At 44.5% G+C, this 21502-nt stretch overlaps 1 protein-coding gene across 4 annotated transcripts in view; it reads right to left on the bottom strand.

Annotated features, from left to right (window-relative positions):
- Positions 1-1115: 1115 nt before the first annotated feature.
- Positions 1116-21502, bottom strand: part of Patj (PATJ crumbs cell polarity complex component) — a 283552-nt gene continuing 263165 nt past the window's right edge. For 3 of the 4 annotated variants that reach the window (XM_069987179.1, XM_069987180.1, XM_069987181.1), the window contains exons 43-45: positions 10691-10794; positions 7077-7200; positions 1116-2973 (exon numbers count right to left, since the gene is read on the bottom strand). In XM_069987179.1, coding sequence (XP_069843280.1) covers positions 2827-2973; positions 7077-7200; positions 10691-10794 — 375 coding nt within the window. In that variant the 3' untranslated portion in view covers positions 1116-2826. The remainder of the gene's footprint in view (positions 2974-7076; positions 7201-10690; positions 10795-21502) is intronic. The other variant, XM_069987182.1, reaches the window with a different exon arrangement.

Here is a 21502-nt window from a genome sequence, read left to right as displayed (position 1 = left end):
TTTTTGGAGATAAGAGTCTTATGAGCTTTACTGGCCCACACTGCCTTCGAAATGTGATCCTCAGATCTTAGCCTTCTGAGTAGCTAAGATTTCAGGCTTGAGCCCCCAGCACCTGGCCTAAATTCAGATTCTTCTCTCCACTTAACCACCCACAAGCTGGAAGTAGAGTTGTGGCTTAAGTAGTAGAGTATGAGCCTTGAGCAAAAAGCCAAGCAAGAGCATTAGGTCGTGAGTTAAAGCCCCAGTTCTGGCACAAAAATAAAAATAAATATAATGAGAGAGAAAGAAAGGAAGGGAGGGGAGAGGGGGGACACTCTGGTATAAAAACATCCAGTCTGGGAGTTCACTTCAGTGGAGCACTGGTCTAGCATACATGAAACTGAGTTCCATCCCAATACCTTATACCAAAAACAAAAAACACGACAACAAAAATAGCATACAAAAAAAAAAGACAAAAAAACAACCAAAGGGATGGGAATATAGCTTAGTGGTAGAGTGCCTGCCTAGCATCCATGAAAACCTCGGTTTGATTCCTCAGTACCACATAAACAAAACAAAACCCCTCTAATTCTTTAAAAAAATAAAAAATTAACCAAGCAAGTAAAACAAACAAACAACAACAAAGTCTACTAGTAAATGTAAAAACCAGTAAAGGATCGGAAATATATATATATTTATTTATTTATTTTTGGTGCCAGTCCTGAGACTTGAACTCAGGACCCGTGTGCTCAAGGCTACCTTTCTACTGCTTGAGCCACAGCTCCACTTCTGGCTTTTTGGTAGAGATTGGAGATAAGAGTCTCACAGATTTTCCAGCCTGGGCTGGCTTCAAGCCATGATCCTCAGATCTCAGCCTCCCAAGTAGCTAGGATTACAGGGGTGAGCCACTGGTGCACAGCAAGAAATAAAGTATTTGGAAACCACACTGGATAGAAGTCGCACACAAATGAGCCTGACCTAGTGTCTGTTCAAAGCAGCGTATCACTAGTGGGGGGGTGTAAGTGGGGAGCTTTTGGACAGCGGTGGGTGGGAAGAGAGAAAGAAGTGTTTCTGAGGGGTGTGACCTCAGCCTCCCGAGTAGGTGTGATTATATGTAAAGAAACAAAACAACAAAATGTTATTTCAAACTGTGTATTTTTCAATGGCCATCCCATCAAAATTAAGCAGAATCACAAGTTAAAAGTAGTACACATACACATGTTTTAAGGTGCATTTTCCAAGTTTCATTTGGGCTTCATTTCATCTTTGTTGCCTGAGGTGTTCCTGTATATACAATGACCACAGAGCATTCTGAGGCAGATGAGACCCTGGCGAGACCACAAAACTTGGATGTGTTAGAAATTCCAAAAATTAAAAAAAAACAAAAACCTGTGTGTAATCTTAAAAAAACTCAATACCAATCATGGCACACATTTTCCACACAAAATTTACGCACTCTAGACTTTGGAATAGCCAAAAGATATTCCAACAAGAGTTAATGCACTTTTGTGATTACATCTACTCAGAGACAATCCTCAATTAAAACCAATGCTTATTAAAGAATATTTTAAAATTAGAGCTCATTGAATGATGGCAATTACTCTAAACAATTTGCAGCCTTGTTCAATAATGATGACTTCTGCCAATTAGTGACCCCGGTACTTATCCTTTGTGGTGCTGTTTTAGTAGAAGACATGATATCTTTCATTTACAAGCATCTCCCCGCTTTTCCTGCTGATACTCATTATCAACAAGGTATTTTGTTTCTGCTCCAGTTGCTTTTTAGCATGCATCAAACTTCAGCCAATGGGAAGCTCCCTGACAACTGGGAACTACAAACCAAGCACTTTCATTGGTGATTCCTAGGCTTAGTTGCATTCCAGCTAAGCAACTCATTCTCTGTTGTTCCTGAGGTCTGTGTTGCTGCCTGAGAGATACAAAAGGGGCAATCAAGCATGTTACCATCCTTTGCACAAAGCCAGGGCTCATCTGGCGAATGGCCGCAGATGTGAGTCAGGACTTGCATTTCCTTGTCGGAAGACTTGAGAAGCGGGACTGACTCGGGCACATCAGATGTCATTAACTCAGCATGAACTCCTCAGATGCAATATAAACGAGCATGGTTAAGATGCAGAACATGGGGGCTCATTGTTACAGTCAAAAAAGAAGGTGCATTTTCTTGGTAGAATGAACTTCTGTAGCTCAATAAACAATCAGAGAGCTTTTCAGAAAATTTTGGAGATTATAGTCTGCATACTGACTCATCAAAATCATTAATGGATGAAGGTCTCTCCAGGGAAATGAATTTGAGACTTATTTCACTAGAAGTCATATACAGAAGAGAGTAACCTTCCCTTAAAAGATGGGTAACTTATTGTGGCAACACTCTTAGTGCTTTCTGGCTTATTTGAGGAGACAATTAGCATAAGAAGAATCACGAATGAAACGTTGCTCAACGTTTGTTCCTGTTCATCGGATGTCATGGGAGCTTGCCATTCAGGCTCTCTGTGAACAAGGCTTGGGGTGGAAGGAACAAGAGCAGTTAACTCCGGTCCCAGCAAATGCAGTTACAGTTCTGAATGTTAGTTGGTGAACATGGATGAGAAGTGCAAATCAAGTAAGGCTCACTCAAGATTTGGGAGTGGATCTCACCAAGAAGTGCTGGAAGCTGGGAAACCAGGTGGATGGTTGTTGATTTGGGAAATTCACGGGCAACCTCAGCCACCTCCCCTGAGTCCAGAGGAAGGGAGGAGAGGAGCATGATCAATTTGAACTGTGGTGGCGTTCCATCTTCTAATGGGTATTCTGCCCGTGGCCTCTATCTCGTGCCATGATGAGGACCTGTGCTCAGGACAGCACAGTTAAGGTGACAGTCCCTCTCTGGTGTTTTAGAATGGACACAGCTTGCTCATGCGTAACACCTTCCAGGGTCTCCCCATTAACAGCTAAAATTTGATCACCTCGCTTTAATCGGCCATCATCTGCTGCTGCGCCCTACAAACAAGAAACACTCCAGTTTAATCCAGGGTGAAGCATGTTAGGTTAAAATAATATTAAAACCAATGAACTTGCATCTATGTGCATATTAAAAGACTAACTTTAAAAGCTACACAATTGCCAGTGGTTCAAGCCTATAAGCTTAGCAATGCAGGAGGTTGAGATCTGAGGATTGAGGTTCAAAGCCAGCCTGGGCAGGAAAGTCCATGAGACTCACCTCCAATTAACTACCAAAAAGCTGTCAGTGGAGCTGTGGTTCAAGTGCTAGAGTGCTAACCTTGAGCAAAACAGCTAAGGGACAGTGCCCAGACCTGAGTACAAGCCTCAGGATCAGCGCGTAGACACACACACACACACACACACACACACACACACACACACACACACACACACACACACACACACACACACACACACACACACACACACACACACACACACACACACACACACACACACACACACACACACACACACACACACACACACACCTCCACAACTACAAATTTTCATTTGTCACCAGGCCTGGGTGCTGTCTCTGAGCTTTTGTGTTCAAGGCTAATGCTCTACCACTTTGAGCCACAGCACCACTTCCAGTTTTCTGGTGGGGACTTTTCTGCCCAGGCTGGCTTTGAACCATGATCCTCAGATCTCAATCTCCTAAGCAGCTAGGATTGCAGGCACAAGCTACCTGTACCCAGCTACATGATTACAATTTTTTAAGGCAATGTTTTAAATGAAGAAACAAGTAGGATATGCTGTTTGAATAACAATGGTTGAATACCTCAAACTACAACTATGAACCATGTCAACAATCTACTAGTAGGATGTCCTGACACATCTCTTTAAATGGAACTCAGTATTAAATGAGATGGGATGTCATATCATGCCATTTCATGGAAATGCAAAGTAAAATGAAAGCAGAATGGAATCTGGTGTCAGTCTTATTGCCAGTGCCATCATTATGTAAGATTTGCAGTGGATTGTAAAGCTCTTAACATAGTCATCTGTCAAAAGTAGATGTGTCAGGGAAGGGAGGGAGGGAGGGGATGGTAGGGGGAAAACAATGGAGGGGGTAACAATGTTCAAGAGGAAGTGTACTCATTACCTCACTCATGTAACTGTAATCCTCTGTATAGTATCTTTACAATAAAAAAAAAAGTAGATGTGGCCTTTTACTGGGTGAATTGTGTGCTCTGAGAATTCTGTATGGACAAGGCTGCTACAGACCTAACAATGGAACACCTCTGATGTTCTCATCTCTCATCTATTTACAAGCTTCTACTTCATCTAGTCCTGGGGCTGAACTCAGGGCCTAAGTGCTATCCCTGAACTTTTTTTTTTTCCTCTCCTTTCTCTACCTCAAGGCTAGCTCTCTTCCATTGAGCCATAGCTCCACTTCTAGATTTTGGTACTTAATTGGAGACAAGAGTCTCATGGGCTTTCCTGACTGGGCTGGCTTCAAAATGTGATCCGAGATCTTACCCTCCTGAGTAGCTAGGATTATAGAGGATAGACACAGGGTCCTGGCCGAGTGACATTTTATTATACACTCAGACACACATGCTCCTCAAAGTAGTATAAAGCAAGTGAAACATGGATTTTTCTCATTCTAAAGCTCAGCATTTAAAATGGTCATGTTATAAATAGAAATGCTTTGGACTAGTAAGGACAGAAAAGGGCTATAAAAACAATTTGTAGGAAGTTTCACCCCCATCTTTTGGGGTAACCATTAAAATCCCAGTTAGGGGCTGCGGGTATAGCTCAGAGGTAGATTTCACCTAGCACATAGGATTCCCTGGGTTGGATACCCCAGAACAAACAAAAACTAGGTCGCCGGGCTCTGGTGGCTCACGCCTGTAATCTTAGCTACTCAGGAGGCTGAAATCTGAGGATCTCGGTTCAAAGCCAGCCCAGGCGGCAAAGTCCCCGTAAGACTCTTATCTCCAATTAACCACCAGAAAACCGGAAGTGGTGCTGTGGCTCAAGTGGTAGAGTGCTAGCCTTGAGCTGAAGAGCTGAGGGACAATGCCCAGGCCCGGAGTTCAAGCCCCATGACCAACCAAAAAACAAAACAAAACAAAACAAAACCAGAAGTCCTCTAACTGGGGTCATAATACTAGGAACATGACACCACCCCATAAGCACTGAAAGTTCTACACTATGAAAAATGGTTTCATGCACAAAATTACTAAAAATATTGTATACAGCACTAGTGGCTCATGCCTGCAATCCTACCTACTGCCATCCTGGGCAGTCAAATCTGCGAGACCCTTATCTCCAATTAACCAGCAAAACACTGGAAGTGAAGGTATGGCTCAAGGGGCAGAGTGCCAACCTTGAGTGAGCAAGCTTTGTGAGAATTTGAGGCCCTGAGTTCAAGCCCCAGTACCAAAACAAATATGCAAATAAAAGCACATGCCTCATGTCAAGGAAACATGAACAATAAACAACTATATTACCCAGATCTTCAAAATTCCTATGAGAGACTACTTAGCTCAGTTTCAGAATTCATTTTAGGAAGACTTCACCATTAAATAATTTTCATCTACTAGTTTTTGGATTGTTGATTCTTTATAGAAACCTTAAGTATGCAGATATACTGGTTTACTATAACATATTTAAAAAGTCATTAAATTACATCTTAAACTCCATTATTACTATTTGCATTAGACCTTTAGCTAGGAACTTTTCATCTTTTTGTTATTTGTTCTGAGAAGGATCTTGCTATGGAGCCTTGGCTGGCTTTGAACTCCTCCTCTTCCCTCACTTAAGGTGTTAACTGGAATTATAAGCATGCCCCACTATGCCTTTTCTTTTTCTTCTTAATGAATTAATGGGTTAAATTCAAGACTTCTCATCTTTTTTTTTAATTGTGAAAATACTGTACAGAGGGGTTACAATTACATGGGCAAGGTAAGACTTCTCATCTTTAGAAGTGTTTTCAGTGGTTAATTGGAGATAAGAGTCTCACTTATGGGCTGGGAAGGTGGCTCAGTGGTAGAGCGCTTGCCTTGCATGCATGAGGCCCTGGGTTCGATTCCTCAGCACCACATAAGCAAAAAGAAAAAAGCCGGAAGTGGCGCTGTAGCTCAAGTGGTAGAGCGCTAGCCTTGAGCTGAAGAGCTGAGGGACAGCGCCCAGGCTCAGAGTTCAGGCCCCACAACTGGACCCAAAAAAAAAAAAAAAAAGAGTCTTACTTATTTTCCTGCTTGGGCTGGCTTCCAACTGCAATCCTCAGATCTCAGCCTCCTGAGTAGCTACAATTATAGGCTTGAACCAGTGGTGCCCAGATACATAATTACAATTTTTTAGGCAATTTTAAAAATCAGTGCTCAGCTTCATCTTATAGCTATTCTTCCTTTCTGTTTTTTTGTTGGTCAGGGCCGAGGTACTATCTCTGAGCTTTTATGTTCAAAGCTAGTGCTCTACTACTTTAAGTCACATTGCCACTACCAGTTTTCAAGTGGTTAATTGGAGATAAGGGTCTCACTTATTTTCCTGCCCAGGCTGGCTTTGAACTGTGATCCTCAGATTTCAGCCTCCTGAGTAGCTAGGATTATGGGCATGAACCACTGTGCCCAGTTCTTTTTTCCTCTCCCTCCCTCTCTCTCGTCTCTCCTTTCTTTCCTTATCTCCCCTCCACACCCCCCACCATCTTTTATGCTAGTACTGGAGTTTTAACTCAGTGCTTCATGTTCTTACTTAGCTCCCCATTTCCCTTCCCCTAGGCTGGTGCTTTACTACTTGAGCCACACCTCTATGTCTGGATTTTTTTAACTGGTTAATTAGATTTGTCTGTCCAGACTGGCTACAAACCTTGATCTTCAGGTCTCAGCCTCAGTATCTTGGATTATACCACTGTCTGGCTTGATAGAACAAAGCCCACTCTTAAAATCTGTGAGCATTGGCTTCTGCTTATGGACAGTGTACAAGGACTTCATTCACTGTGGTGGGGGTTTCCTACCACATTCAAAGAAAATAAGCAGACATATAGACATCTAGCTATAATCCAACATAAAGCAAGACAAAGCACTTAAAAAAGACTCACCTAGTTTTCATCAAAAAAAAAAAAGAGTATAGTAAAGAGGAAAAAATACCTTTGCAAATATAGTCTTGACATAAATGGGCAGGTCTCCATGGGGACTTCCATAACCCCCTACAATACTAAACCCCAATCCTTCAGAGCCTTTCTCCAAAGTAATCATCTTAGGTGGAGGTGTTCTGAAAGCACAATGCATGCTGTTTCATTCCAGAATAGATATCGAGAGGGAATTTCATACAATGGAAGAACACAGACTTGAGAGAGACTTTCATACTGACGAAAGCTGTGAAGATCTGTTCACAGAATTAAACGCTCTGTGAGCAATCTAGTGTCATCTTATTTATGAATTTCCCAAGTCATGCCAATATTCTTGATACTTTAGGGGTTTCTCTTGAATAAAATTGACTTACTTTCTACTTAAGAGTCATGATGCTGAAGTTGTCAAAGCACTGTTTTCTCTATACTTTTTTTTTTGTCAGTCATGGATCTTGAACTCAGGACCTGGCACTGTTCTTGAGACTTTTTTGCTCAAGGCTAGTGCTCTACCACTTTGAACCACAGTTCCACTTCCAGTTTTCTGGTGGTTAATCAGAGATGGACTTTCTTGCCTGGGCTGGCTTTGAATCACAATCCTCAGATCTTAGCCTCCTGAGTAGCTAGGTGTGAGCCCCTAGTGCCCAGTTTATACCAAGTTTTTTAAACTCTTTTAATTTTGTCCTTTTATTCAGCCTGTACTAGGGTTTGAACTCAGGACTTTATGCTTTTTTGGCTTTTTCCACTCACAGTTGGTACTTAGCAGTTGAGCTATACCTCTGCTTCCTCTTTTCTTTTCCAGGTTAATTAGAGATAAGAGTCACAAGAACTTCATTGCCTGGGCTGGCTGTGAACCTTAGGATTATAGACAGATTTTTGTTGTTGTTGTTGTTGATTGTAGAGCTTGAACTCTGAGCCTGGGCACTGTCCCTGAGCTCTTTAGCTCAAGACAAGCACTCTACCACTTCAGCCACAACATTACTTCCCATTTTCTGATGGTTTATTGGAGATAAGAGTCTCACGGACTTTCCTGCCCCACTGGCTTTGAACCACGATCCTCAGATCTCAGCCTCCTGAGTAGCTAGGATCACAGCTGTGAGCCACTGGTGCCTGGCTTTTTTTTTTTTTTTTTTTTTTTTAAGGAGACAGGTCTTTCTACATAGCCCAGGTTAGCTGGGACCTCTCCATCCTTCCGCCTGGGCCTCCCCAGGGAAATGGCCACAGAGATGTATCACACCTGAGTGGCTGGAGTGCACTCTTCAGATGGCTCTGTGTCTATAACAGGCAAGGTCAGCCTTGATGGCTCAGGAAATTGCTGTCTCTTTCCTGCCTAAGTACCCTGGCTATGTCTGCTACCCCCTCCTAAGGTGGCAGTCAGTGCTGCTGGGGTCTCTCTTGACTTCCTTGAGAGGATGAGCCCCATCTTCTGTCCACTGTGTTTGATCTACACGTCCAGCATTTCCAATATCATATTGTAATTACTTAATCATCTTTCTTTTCTACATGATCACCAACTTCATCAATCATATCTGCTAAGACATTTTCTAACATTTACCTAAGTCTTAGCTACCAATCCCTGTGTGCAGGTCACAAAATCAGGATCATGACTCTGAAAATCAGCACAAACGCCAGTGGGGAAGAGAAAAACCCAGGGGAAACCAAGTGGATAAAGAAAATCTGTTTCAGATGTAGAAATTGAGATTTTTCAAAACTTTATCCAGTGTGGAAGTCTTCTCTCTCAGAAATAACACGGCTAAAAATTAAATTATCAATGTAGGTTCAAGTAACCTAATCTCAATTTAGCTAGTATCACTTTCTTATCCCCAAGTATTATTGATTGTCCCAAGGATAAAACGTAATGCAGCTCAGTTCTCCCAGCCCTGGCATGCATATAGGTCGAGTCATCTGATGGAAAGTCATGAGTGTAGAGGAACGTTTTGAGATTGACACTACCTGATGCACTAATGTGGTACCTTTTTCTTGGTGCCTCTCCTGGTGCTTGCACTCAGGCCTGGGCCCAGTCCCTGAGCTTTTCTTGCTCAAGGCTAGCACTCTACTCTTGAGCTGTTTTTTCTCAAGTTGTTAGCACTTGCTCAAGACTAGCACTCTTCCACTTGCTGCTTTTTTGGGGTATGTATTTGGAAGTGGTTTGTTTATTGGAGATGAGTCTTACAGACTTTCCTGCCTGGGCTGATTTAGAATTGCGATGCTCCAGATCCCTAAGTCTCTTGAGCAGTTAGAATTACAGATATGAGCTACCGATGCCCAGCCACTTTTGCATTTTTGGGTGCTTAATTGGAGTTAAGAGCCTCACAGACTTTCCTGTCCAGGCTGGCTTGGTACTGAGATCCTCAGATCTCAGCCTCTTGAGTAGCTAGGATTACAGGCATGTGCCACCAGCACCAACAACACATTATTTTTCTATTAAGATCCTGATATTCTTCTCTTCTCTATTTTTCCTTTAAGTAGGCCTTTTTTTTGGTGCCAGTCCTGGGGCTTGAACTCAGGGTTTGGGCACTGTCCCTGAGCTTCTTCTGCTCAAGGCTAGCACTCTACCCCTTGAGCCACAGCACCACTTTCAGACTTTTCTGAGTAGTTTATTGGAGATAAGAGTCTCACAGACTTTCCTGTCTGGGCTGGCTTTGAATTTCTATCTCAGATAGGCATGAGCCACTAGCACCAGGGTGAAGTAGGTCTTTCTATGAAGCCCAGACTAGCCTCAAAATTGTGATCCTCCTCCCTCAAGCTCCCAAAGTTCTGAGATTATAGACATGCACCACCAGGACTGGCTTGATTTTTTTTGAGTGCCATCTTACCTTGGAAATACTATATATTTGCAGTTTTGACATATTTTAATGGCATGTGAAAAAACATAGAGTGAACTTAATATCCTTTCCTCAAGAAAAATAAATTCCAAGACAGAACTTGATAAACTACCAGGAAATGGGAATAGCTGTGAACATGAGCTCCTTAAATGAACTAGTTAGACCAGTCAACAAGCATTTATTGAGCATCTACTAGTGACCAGAAACTGGAGATACTTAACAGTAACTACTTAGGCAACACTTCTCAAAGTCTAGCTCCTCTGCCTATTCATAGTAGACAGACTTATAGCGAGATTAATGACTCTCCTGGAGACTGCTTATTCAAAATCTCTAAGAACAGGGCCTGGGGAGTTAGTAGCTTTAAATAAGTCATACGTGCTAGTTTTCAACATATTGCTTTTATGAACAACCTTGACTGCAATGATTGGCTGTAATGAAGATGTCAGCAAGCATGACAGTAAGACTTCAGAACAAGATTTTTGGCTTAGCGAATCAAAGAAACATGGTGGCTGGCACAATAAAGCAGAGTGCACCTGGGCTGAAAATCTGCAGCTACTTAGGGAAGGCGGTACTGTTTGTGTCACAGTGACACACACCATAGGTGCACACTGTAACATGGTCTGTGAAGAGCTCCTAGGGTGGGACCATAGTCTGGTGAAGAACCAAGAAGGCCATGCTCTTGCCTTCTTGGACTTTCTCTGAGAATGAGACATTTCTTCTCCTCTCCTGTAGAGGGCGCACTTGAAAATCTGGGAAAAGTCAGGAATGTGGCCCACACACATAGGAGGCACTCTGCATCTCCAATACTCACTCTGTGTCTTCCGGATGGTTGGCACTGGGGGAGCCTAGGTGGTAGCCTGTAGACATGTTTTCAAGCTGAGTCGCTATGGCACTTATGTTGGTATCAGCTACAACCTGGGGGTGAAGTGAGAACAAGACATTTCACCATAAGGCAGGGGAGAGTTACAGAAACCATGCAATATCCAGGACCAGTTCTCCATCTTTGTCCTATTCAATCCCTCAGCAGCACTAGACACAATAGACTCTGGTTCTCTCTCTCCCCCCTCTCTCTCCCCCCCCCCTCTGATACAGGGTCTCACTCTGTACCTGGAACTGTGATCTTTCCTTTTTCTGCCTTCCAAGTAGATAGTAGTAGTGGTTTGTCCTTGAACTCTTGACCTTCCTGGCTCAGTATCTTGAATGCTAAGATTAAAGGCATGGGCTACTACCCACAGCTGGTCTATTCTCTCTCTTAAGCTATTTTTTTTTCCAGCTGGTTGCTGGTGGCTCATGCCTGAAATCATAGCTACTAAGAAGGTTGAGATCTGATGATTGCAGTTTGAAGCCAGCCCAGGCTTCAAACTACCTCGCACCCTGAGCTGTGACTCAAATGGTAGAGTGCCAGCCTTGAGCATAAAGCTCAGGGACAGTGCCCAGGTGCAGGACAGGTAAAAACAAACAAAAACACATTTTTTTTGTTCAGTTGGCCAGTATCACATCACAGTTTATTAGTTTATTTCCCACTTTTATTTTTGTTCCTTCATATGTTGCAAATCTCTGATTATCCAAGTGGTAGAGGGCTCAGTGCTTTTCATCAAAACATACTCTAGTTATCTTTTCTCTCTTTCTTTCTTTCTTTTTTTTTTTGCTGGTCCCTGGCACTTGAACTCAGGGCCTGGACACTGTCCCTGAGCTTCTTTTGCTCAAGGCTAGCACTATTACTTGAGCCATATCTGCTTTTCTTGGAGAGAAGAGTCTTGAAGACTTTCTTGCCTAAGCTAGCTTTGAACCATGATCCTCAAATCTCAGCCTCCACAGCAGCTAGGATTACAGGTGTGAGCCACCAGTGCTCAGCAGTAGTCATCTTATGAATTTGTGTGTGTGTGTGTGTGTGTGTGTGTGTGTGCACACGTGTGTGTGTGTGTGTGTGTGTGTGTGCCAGTACTAGAGCTTGACCTTGGAACCTGGCACTCTTGCCTTTTCTTTTTCTTTTTTGCTCAAAGCTAGCCTTCTACCACTTGAGCCATTCCACCACTTCCAATTTTGCTGGCTAAGTGGAGATTAGAGTCCCATGGACTTTTCTGCCTGGACTGGCCGTATACCTTGATCCTTAGATCTTAGGCTTGCTGAGTATCTAGGACTATGGGTATGAGCGACCAAGGCTTGGCACAGCTCATGGATTTAAACAGCATCCAAGTGAAGATCATTCTCAAGGCTGCATCTCTAGCTGTATCTCTTACCTAACTCCAAATCCACATAACCAGTTCCCAACCTGACCTCTCCAGGGATGAAGTATGTTTGGAATGCTTTTCATGTATTCCAAACTAACATGTCCAAATCTGACCCATCTTCACCCTTTGCTCCTAGCCTTCCTCATATCAAGTGTCCTCTCCTTCCCTCACAGCTCACACCCATCCTCATGAAGTAGGTCCTTCTACAAAGCCATCTCTTGTCTGGAGTTTTGTAATAACCTTCTCAATGGTGTCCCACTTTGGTCCCACAATCTGCAATAGCTAGAATAATTCTGTATATGGAAAGATAGTGTTATCCTATATTGTGGATCTCCAAAGACCACCAAGGAGCTGATTCTGATGCAAGCACACGAGAGTCGTTTATTGCAAGCTCGAGCCTGGACTCACAACCGTCACCAACGCAGCGGGTCAGAGTTGAGAGCCCCGACCCCCCATTCAGCAAGCTTTTTATAGGTTACAAAGTTAGGCTTAGGGGATTTCCAGTTTAGCAACTACATGATTGGTTAACATCTAGCAAGCAAGTCTTATCACAATCTTATTGGCTAGCATACATGGGCTAAACCGCAAGAATGTTAGCAATACTATCTTAGGCAACATCTGGAGCTTTAGGTACCTTCCTGTTATTTGCTGACTGGCAGTTGCTATGGGAGTTACAGGGCAGAACGTTATTGGGACATTCTGGAGTTTCTCCAGGAACCTGAGTTCATATTTTCAGTAGAGGCCTTCTCTCGAAATGGAGTCTGAGTTCAAAATGGCTGTACTTTGGCTAAGGCTTCACAATAGCAGATTCCTTGATTTCATTCCTCTGCGTAAAGCCATCTGAAGGAAATTCCACTGTGGCTCACTAGCTGAAGTCCTTACTAGGATCTACAAGGTCATGTGAAGGTGGCCGGCTCTGTGACATCTGTTCTTTATCCACATATTTCTCCTCTGCATTCAGCAAGATCCTCTGCTCTCACGTCACCCAGGTCCCTCTGTCTGCCTGCTCTGCACGTGGCATCTGCAGGTGAGTTCCTGCACGTCCCTTGGGTCTTGGAAGTCACCAGTGTCCCCTCTCTGCTTTGTTTTCCTTCCAACCACTGTCACCATCTAACAAGCTACATCTATTTCACCTGATTTCTTTATCCACTATAATATCAGGTAGGATGTGAGTTGATGTTGGTCTGCCATGGGCTCTCATGGAGAACAATGCCTGTGGTACTGCAGGTGCTCAGTAAGTACCTGGTGAGTGATGGAATGCTTTGTAGTTGGTCCTGACCAAAGGCATAGCAGACAAATGACATTTAAACATTGGATTTATATTAAGATTCTGCAAAGAGCATTCCTGAGATTCCAAGAAGGAATGCAGGCAGTTCAGCTCAGAGAGCTGGCACAGGACCTGAGTGGAGTCCAGCATAGGGTTTTGCAACTCAACACCACGTTGAGCATTGGTTCCCTGGTGTGTTGAGTGAGAATCACCAAGGCCTGCCTCGGGCTTCTTTTTCTTGGAGTTGGCTTTCACCTCAACCTGTCACCACAGCTTCTTTTTCAAGAGCTCTTTGGTTGCCATTGCTTTTGACCACAGTCTGCCTCTAGGTTATGCGAACCTTTGTTGGTATCTACAGGAATCACCTTCAGGACCTTCCAGGGTAGCAAAATCCATGGATACTAAAGTCCCTTGCAAAACCCTATCTTTTGAGTCAGATCCTGGTGGCTTATACTTATAATCCTAGCTATTTAGGAGGCTAAGATTTGATCACAGTTTAAAGCCAGTGTTGGCAGACAAATCCAAGAAACTCTCATATCTCAAATTAATCAGCTAAAAGCCCTAAGTGGAGCTGTGGTGCAAGTAGTAGAGTACCAGCCTTGACCAAAAAGCCAAAGGAGAGCTTGAGACCCTGAGATCAAACTCCAGTACCAGCACATACACAAAAAGCATATCCTAGCTGGGTGCCCGTGGCTAACACCCATAATCCTAGCTACTTAGGAGGCTGAGATCTCTTCGGTTTGAAGTCAACCCAGGCAGGAGAGTCTGTGAGACTCTTATCTCCAATTAACAACCAAAAAGCTGGAAGTAGAACTGTGTTCCAAATGATGGAGCTTTAGCTTTGAGCAAAAGATGTTCTGGAAAAGTGCTCGGGCCCTGAGTTCAAGCTCTAGGGCCAGCACACACAAAAAAGAAAAGAAATAGAAAGCATACTGTCTGTATACTTCAGATTTATTTCTTGATTACTTACAATGCTTAACACATGCAAATAGTTGCTATATTGTATTATTTGGGCAGAAACACCAGCAGAAGTCTGTATATTCAACACAGAGGCAAATATCACAGGCTTAACTTCATGTTCAGTCTATGGTTGGTTGAATCCAAGGACACAGACCCCAGGGATTCAGAAGGCTGATGGCGACACTCATTGTACAAGGACTCTTGAGGACTTGAGTAACTTCATTTAAAAAAGGAATAGATGAAGCTGTAGTTTCAGAATACACCAACAGAGGGCGCAGCTGCCTAACTCTCTACATTGATGAATTTGTACAGGTAGAAATGCAGAAGGCCTGCCTCAGGATGGATCAGAACACATTTAGGAATTTGGGACACATCCTATCCTGGGGAAAACGCTGCTACATACAAGTAGTAGATCTTCAGGAAATATCCCATGAAGAACTACTGAATGATTGGGGGATATTTAAGATAAATGACTTAAGGAGGAAATATCATATCACAGCTACTGAGTAGCTAGGATTACAGGCATGAGCCACTGGCGCACAGCTCCAAGTCCTAGATTTTACCTACAACATTCTTCTGAGTCTGTTTGCTTTTCATTTACTAGTGATCATTATAATTCATTCCACCATCATCAAGAAGCTATCAATTGGAATCCTTACTCATCTTCTCCTGAATCATCAATTACCTTTTCAAATGCACAATAAGTAAATACATGCCCCTGCTTAAAACTTTGTATTTGGGATGAAATTCCAAGCACATAAAAATCCAATCATTGAATCTCATTTATGCCTTTCCACTCTCCTCTGCTTTCTAGAGATCTCTTCACTCAAGTCCCCACCCAAATCAGTCAGCCTGGCATCAGCTGACTGGGATCATAGCTCTCTTTCACACAACAACCTTCTTTGACCAGCCTTGTCTAAATTAATTTAGTCAGTTTTTTTCCTCCATAGGACTCTAGCACTTTCTCATAAACTGGGATGGTTTGTGTTTGTGGGACTGTGGATCCATGAGCCCACACAGTGCTAATGCCAGGCATGTAACAACTGCTTAATAATAAGAAGTTGTAGACTGAATGACTCCATCTAAAACTTTCATGAGCAATAGCGAGTCTGTAAGGTTTCACTTTCAGAATTTCCAGAGCCAGAGGCCACAAGTCTTTTGAGGAGAAAAAAACCAAATGTGACAATTAAGGTGGTGTAGCAGGGCCCTATCACACTCACTGAAATGGAATGATGGCTTGACATTGGGGGTTTGAGAGGTCCCGTGAGTGACCTGGCTAACCCATATGTTTCTGAGTTTACCTTGTTTCATTTCTTCTGAGTTTGCCAGACTCTTTCTTCCCTACAGTAACCTTGGATCTCAAGAAAAACAGTCCTGAATGATGAACATCTGAAAGAAACTACAGAGGGTTGTTTCTCAATAGACTATCTTGGTATGATCCCAGCTCCTCATGGCTGATCTCGAGATAAGGGCCAAGGTTAGGATCAACCAAAGCATGGCCAGACCCAGACAACCTGGACGATTACCACAGAAACCTGCAGTCCTTGCTGACAGAACACTGCGGTCTGTAAATATTTCAAGTATCGATTGTATGTAGGTCAGTAGACCTCTGCTGCTGCTTGTGATCAAACTGTTAAGCAAGCAACTTTCCTGCTTTCACCACTGCTCATCTCTTTGCTTTGGCTTTCTAGGATGGGTGGCTAACCTTAGGGCTCCTTGGCGCTGGGGATTTGGCCCCAACTCTGGTAACAAGTAGATATTAAAATGGAATGGCACAAGCTGGGCACCAGTGGCTCATGCCTGTAACCCTCACTACTCAGAAGGCTGAGATCTGAGGATCACAGTTCAAAGCCAGTCCAGGCAGGAAAGTCTGTAAGACTCTTCTCTCCAGTTAACCACCAGAAAACCAGAAGGGGCACTGTGGTTCAAAGTTGTAGAGCACTAGCCTTGAGCAAAAGAGCTCAGGAACAGCACTCAGGCCCTAAGTTCATGCCTTAAAACTGACCCAAAAAAAATGTTTTTAAGTTATCTTTCTAAAGTATGTTCAAATGTCAAAATTGGATGGCAACCTGCTCCTTCCTTTATTTGCTGCTTATTCCACTTATCAACAGCACTATTGAATATAAACTCACAATTTGTGCCAGGCACTCTGGCCTATTAGTTGTTATTATCTCCTATGAGATAGGCTTGGTCATTACAAATGAGAGCCAGAAGCCAGAGCATTTAGGATTGACCCCAGGTCACACAGATGGGAAGAGGTTGAAGCCATGATTCATACCCAAAGCTAGCGTTCATTCTGCAACCACACGTATATGTCACTCTAGAACCATATACACATACATGTATACATATATTTTACCCTAGAACCACATGTGTGTGGACTTACTTAGTTTTACATGCTAGATACCCCTTTACCACTGGGCTACATTCCCAACCGAGAGTCTTGTACTCTTTGCTTTTTCTTGTGCACTAGGAAGGTTGACCTCAGGCCTCAGACTTACTAGGCGAGTGCCTCACTACTTAAGCCATGTCTCATCCAAAAACCTATACTTTTTAATTGTGTGTGGTGCCTTGGTTTCAGTGAGCAGGGTTTATAGGATGAGCACAGTTATAACAGCAGATCTAGCAAGAATCCCCAGGCACAATCCAGTCAAACTCATCAGATAGTTCTACTCAAGTAAAAATCAAATATGAGATCACATCCCTCGCCAATTTTCTTGTGTCTCTACTAGCGCTCAACTACAGATGACAAACTTTCAATCCTAGAGACCTACCCCAGATCCTTGGAGCTGTCCAGACTCCAGTGATATTTGGAAGAATGGGGCCCAAGAGGCTGAATGGGAAACAGGAAGTTGAATTCCCAGTGTTGGTGTTGTGTGGGGGTACAGGGAGGGCACAGGTCTGTCATCGTCAGGAGGACTTCACATACCTACAGCAGCAGCCCGCAGCCTCCTTTAAGAGCAAGTTCTTTGCTGGGCAGTAGTTAAACCTTCCCTGGGGCCTGGCTTGTGAAAGCATCGAAGCCTTCCCTGGGGCCTGGCTCGTGAAAAGGCAGGATAAGATCTCCTGGGGGTGTGGTCAGTGCTCTACAAGTCTAGCCCCGAAGTGCAGCTCCCAGTCCAGACTGAGGCCAGCTTCTGACACTCTCCTCCACCATCATACCTGGGACTGCAGGACCTGGAGGTGAGTCTTGGCATCTGCATGTGCTCTGGGGAGGGGAAGGGAGGCCAAATAGGCAGAGAGGAAGGCTATGTGTCTTTTGAAGATCTCAGTTTTGAAAAACATTGAAGCAGGGTCTCCTTATGCAGCCCAGGCTGCTCTTGAACTTTCAACCCTCTAGCTTCAGCTTTCCCAGAGCTGGGAATCACATCATGCCAGATTTTTTTCTTTCTTTTTAAAGTAAGTCTTGAACGTCACCTCCACCTTTGAGGTTCTGAGAAGAGGAAGAGGGATGCCCTGTGCTTGGCTTGTGGTCCATGTCATCTATTGTGGGTAGCAGATGAGGCACTTACAGTGGAAGTGGAGAAGTTGGAGGGCAGAGGTCCCTTTTAGGAAGGGCACAGGGGCTGCATGGCTCTTACTAACAATAGGTATGGATGTCACGGTAGTTCAAGCGCTGTGGTGTTTGGGGTGCCTGACTTTATCCTAAGATGTGTGGTCTGGTTGTTCTGCATCATGTGGACCAGCAAGTTCTCCCAGAGGAAGGTGGCGGGTGGGAAAGGTGACTGATGTCCTTTCTGCTCAACACCAGCCCAGTGAAAAATAAAACAAAACAAACCCCTGCAGGTCCTTGAAGTTTTGTGCCTCTCCTTCTTAAGGGTAGTGTTGCTGTAGATACTAAACCTGGAACTGCTTGTGGTGGTGGGTGTGAATGTGTTACATTTCATAGAACTTGCTGAAATTTCCCAATGGTTGCACCATTTTAAATTTTCACCAGAGGGCTGGGAAGGTGGCTCAGTGGTAGAGTGCTTGCCTTGCATGCATGCGGCCCCGGGTTTGCTTCCTCAGCACCACATAAGCGAAAAAGCCAGAAGTGGCGCTGTGGCTCAAGTGGTAGAGCGCTAGCCTTGAGTTGAAGAGCTGAGGGACAGTGCCCAGGCCCAGAGCTCAGGCTCCATGACTGGCAAAAAAAAAAAAAATTCTCATCAGAAGCTGGGCACTGGTAGCTCATACCCATCATCCTAGCTACTCAAGAAGCTGAGAGCTGAGGATCTTGGATTGAAGCCAGCCTGGGCAGAAAAGCCCATGATTTTCTTATCTCCAATTAACCAGCAACAAGCCAGAAGTAGAGCATAGCTCGAGTGGTATAACACCAGCCTTGAGTGCAAAAGCTCTGAGTTCAAGCTCCAGGAGTAGCTTAACAACAACAACAAAATTCTCACCCGGTTTTTAATAAAAGTACTTTCTTTCCCCACATCCTCCCCAACCCTTGTGATGATGCAAGCATTTCATAGTTTACCCACCTGAGGCAGAGCAGACAGTGGCTTGAAGCAAGAGGAAGGAAGCCAAGGAAGAGGAGGGGGAGACTCACGTAAGGAGACCAAGGAGAGGGCGATGCACCCACCCAAGGAGGAGACCTCTCTGCTCCAGAAAGGGCAGATGTGTGGCATCGAGGATGGAGATGCAGCCTTGTCCCCCGAGCCCGAGGAAGCATCAGAGACTTTGGCATCAGTGGAAGAAGAACCAATAAGCATGTTTCCCCCTCCCTCTGCCCTTCCTCCTTGGTCTGTGTTCCCCCCTCTCACTGCGCTCACTCCTCGGTGGGTGTTTCCTCCTCCTACCCCTCTTCCCGCCCAGGCTGTGTTCCCCCCTCCCACCGCACTCTGTCCACACTCCGTGTTTCCCCCTCCCAGCGTCGCCCCCTCCCACAGGGCTCCTTTTCTAACTTGTATGTCCTTCAACCGTGTCTGTCTCTCGAACCATTCCCCCCAAGAAAATATTTCATGTGAGGCACTCGCTGGTGCTTTGGCTACTGTGGCATTGAATAACTCAGGATAAACGCAACAGCGAAGGTCCACTGGAACTTTCTGTTCAATAATAGAAAACTGCGGGTTCAATAAATGTCCTACTTGCATACTGAGGCACATGTCTTTATTGCATGGTCCCAAGGGATTGTATTCAAGAATAATTATGTCCTGCAGAATCAAGAAGACTCAAATAGTTTCCAGAGAAGAGAGAGGACTGCAAAAAAATAAAAAATAAAAAGTTGGCACCGGAGCTGGATGCCTAGCTTAAGTGGTAAAGTGCCAGCCTAGCCAGCATGAAGTTGAGTTCAAATGCTAACACTGCCAAAAAAAAAAAAAAGCAATCAACAACAATAACAATAACCCCAAAATTCTCGAGCTCTTTGCTTAAAGCTTTGCAGAGCTTCGAAGCCTTGACAGGAACACGAAGGTATGCCTCACTTCTGAATGGGGGAGGATATAGCTACTGCTGCTGCGCATGCTGCTATTACTGCAAATGATGAGCTTTGAATAAAGCATGACCATTATCCTTATTGCATCCTGAATCTCGTTTCAGTCTAGCTGGAGCTGAGAACCTGGTGTAGCTGGCAGAACTCAGCGCAGGACAGTATTGCCCCTGAGGCTTTGATGAAAGGGCAGCTGGAAGGGAGCACGTGGTACTTTGTGGTGGAGGTTCTGCCATCCCGGGTGGAGATGGGAAGGGATGGATGGGAGCCCTGTGAGTTCCAGATGATGGAACCCCATCTGAAGGATGGGGCCCACCTGCAAAGCAGCTGTTAACGTGGGCTGGAAGTTTCTGACCAGAGTTAGCATGGAGCCAGGTACCAGTAGCTCATGACTATAAACCCTAGCTACTCAGGAGGCTGAGATCTGAGGACTGCAGTTCCGAATCAGCTTGGGTAGGAAAAGTCAGTGAGCCTCTTATTCCAATTAACCACCCCAAATCCAGAAGATCTGAGACAACACCCAGACCCTGAGTTCAAGTTCCAGTAATGGCAAAAAGAAAAAAAAAAAAGATGCACACAGCCGAGAACCTTGAGAGATGAGCAGCTGGAGCTGTGTTGCAGACCTTGGAAATGGAGGTTTGGAGGGCCTGGTCTGCACTTTCAGACGTGGACTTGGAGAAGGAAGGTGACAGTACACTGGAAGGGCTGACTGGCAGTGTAGCAGAAGAGGAAGCATCAGCAGCAAGCACTCCCAGAGAAGACTACTGGGCAGCCATGTGTGACAGTTCACTACATACCTGCCCTATGCAAAGTTCTGCCAAAAGCAGAGGGAGCCCTTGGGGGCATGGTTGCTGTGGCTATACTCCTAGGGGCGGATGGTGTTGCCTGAACCCCAGAAGGAGAGAAGCTGGCCTGGATCATTGCATACCCCTGGCTTTGGCAGAGACTGCACAATTAGCTAAAGGCACGGGCCAAGGCAATTACTGTTGGAGTGGGTGAAGGCTGCTGTTTGAATCTGGCTGATGCAGAAGTCCCAGAGACTGAGACTGGAAATAAATGGCAGTCCTGTGCTAAGCTGGTGCAGGTACTTCAAGAATTGGGCACGTGACAGGCTGTTTAATCCAACACAGGAGGGCCCAATGAGCACTTTACTGCAAGCATGAAGGCCCTGGAGCTGTGAAATGCCCCTGTCTCCTCCTTTGGGTTGTTCATGACTGTCTTAGATCCTTATGTGGGCCACTTTATAAATTAGGTCACCATGTTTGTGAAGTTTGGGTGAGATGAAATCCAGTGTCAACAGAGGAGTGCGTGCAATGGAAAGATCCAAGCAGCGGGAGGAGAAGCCCCAGTCAAGCCTCCAGCAATCAGGGCCCCCGTGGTGACTGATATACTGAACTTGACAGCTGGAACAGACCAGGCAGGGTATACCTGCCAGGATTATGGAACCAGATAAACCTGGAGCAGAAGTACACCAAGATGGTCTTCTCTGCTGTATGCACACTGTGCCTGGAGGACCACATTCCCTCTGCCTGTGTTTCTGATTAGGGCTGTGGTTGAGGTGCCCATCTAGTAGACAGAAGCTGTAGAATTGGCGATTCACTGGATCCAATGGCCAACAAGTACTGGCTTTTGTGGACAAAGGAAGAGAATATAGTCTTATTTTGGCAATCTGGAAAAAGTGCCTGGTACTCATGGCTATGGAAGCTATCCAAGTGAAAGCACTTTTAGTAGGTATTAGATGCCCTACCCCCACAT

Source organism: Dipodomys merriami, unplaced genomic scaffold (assembly GCF_024711535.1).
Source record: "Dipodomys merriami isolate MVZ:Mamm:240054 unplaced genomic scaffold, mDipMer1.0.p SCAF_34, whole genome shotgun sequence".
In the NCBI taxonomy this organism is placed as follows: Eukaryota; Metazoa; Chordata; class Mammalia; order Rodentia; family Heteromyidae; genus Dipodomys; species Dipodomys merriami.
This window is presented reverse-complemented; position numbering and strand designations above follow the sequence as displayed.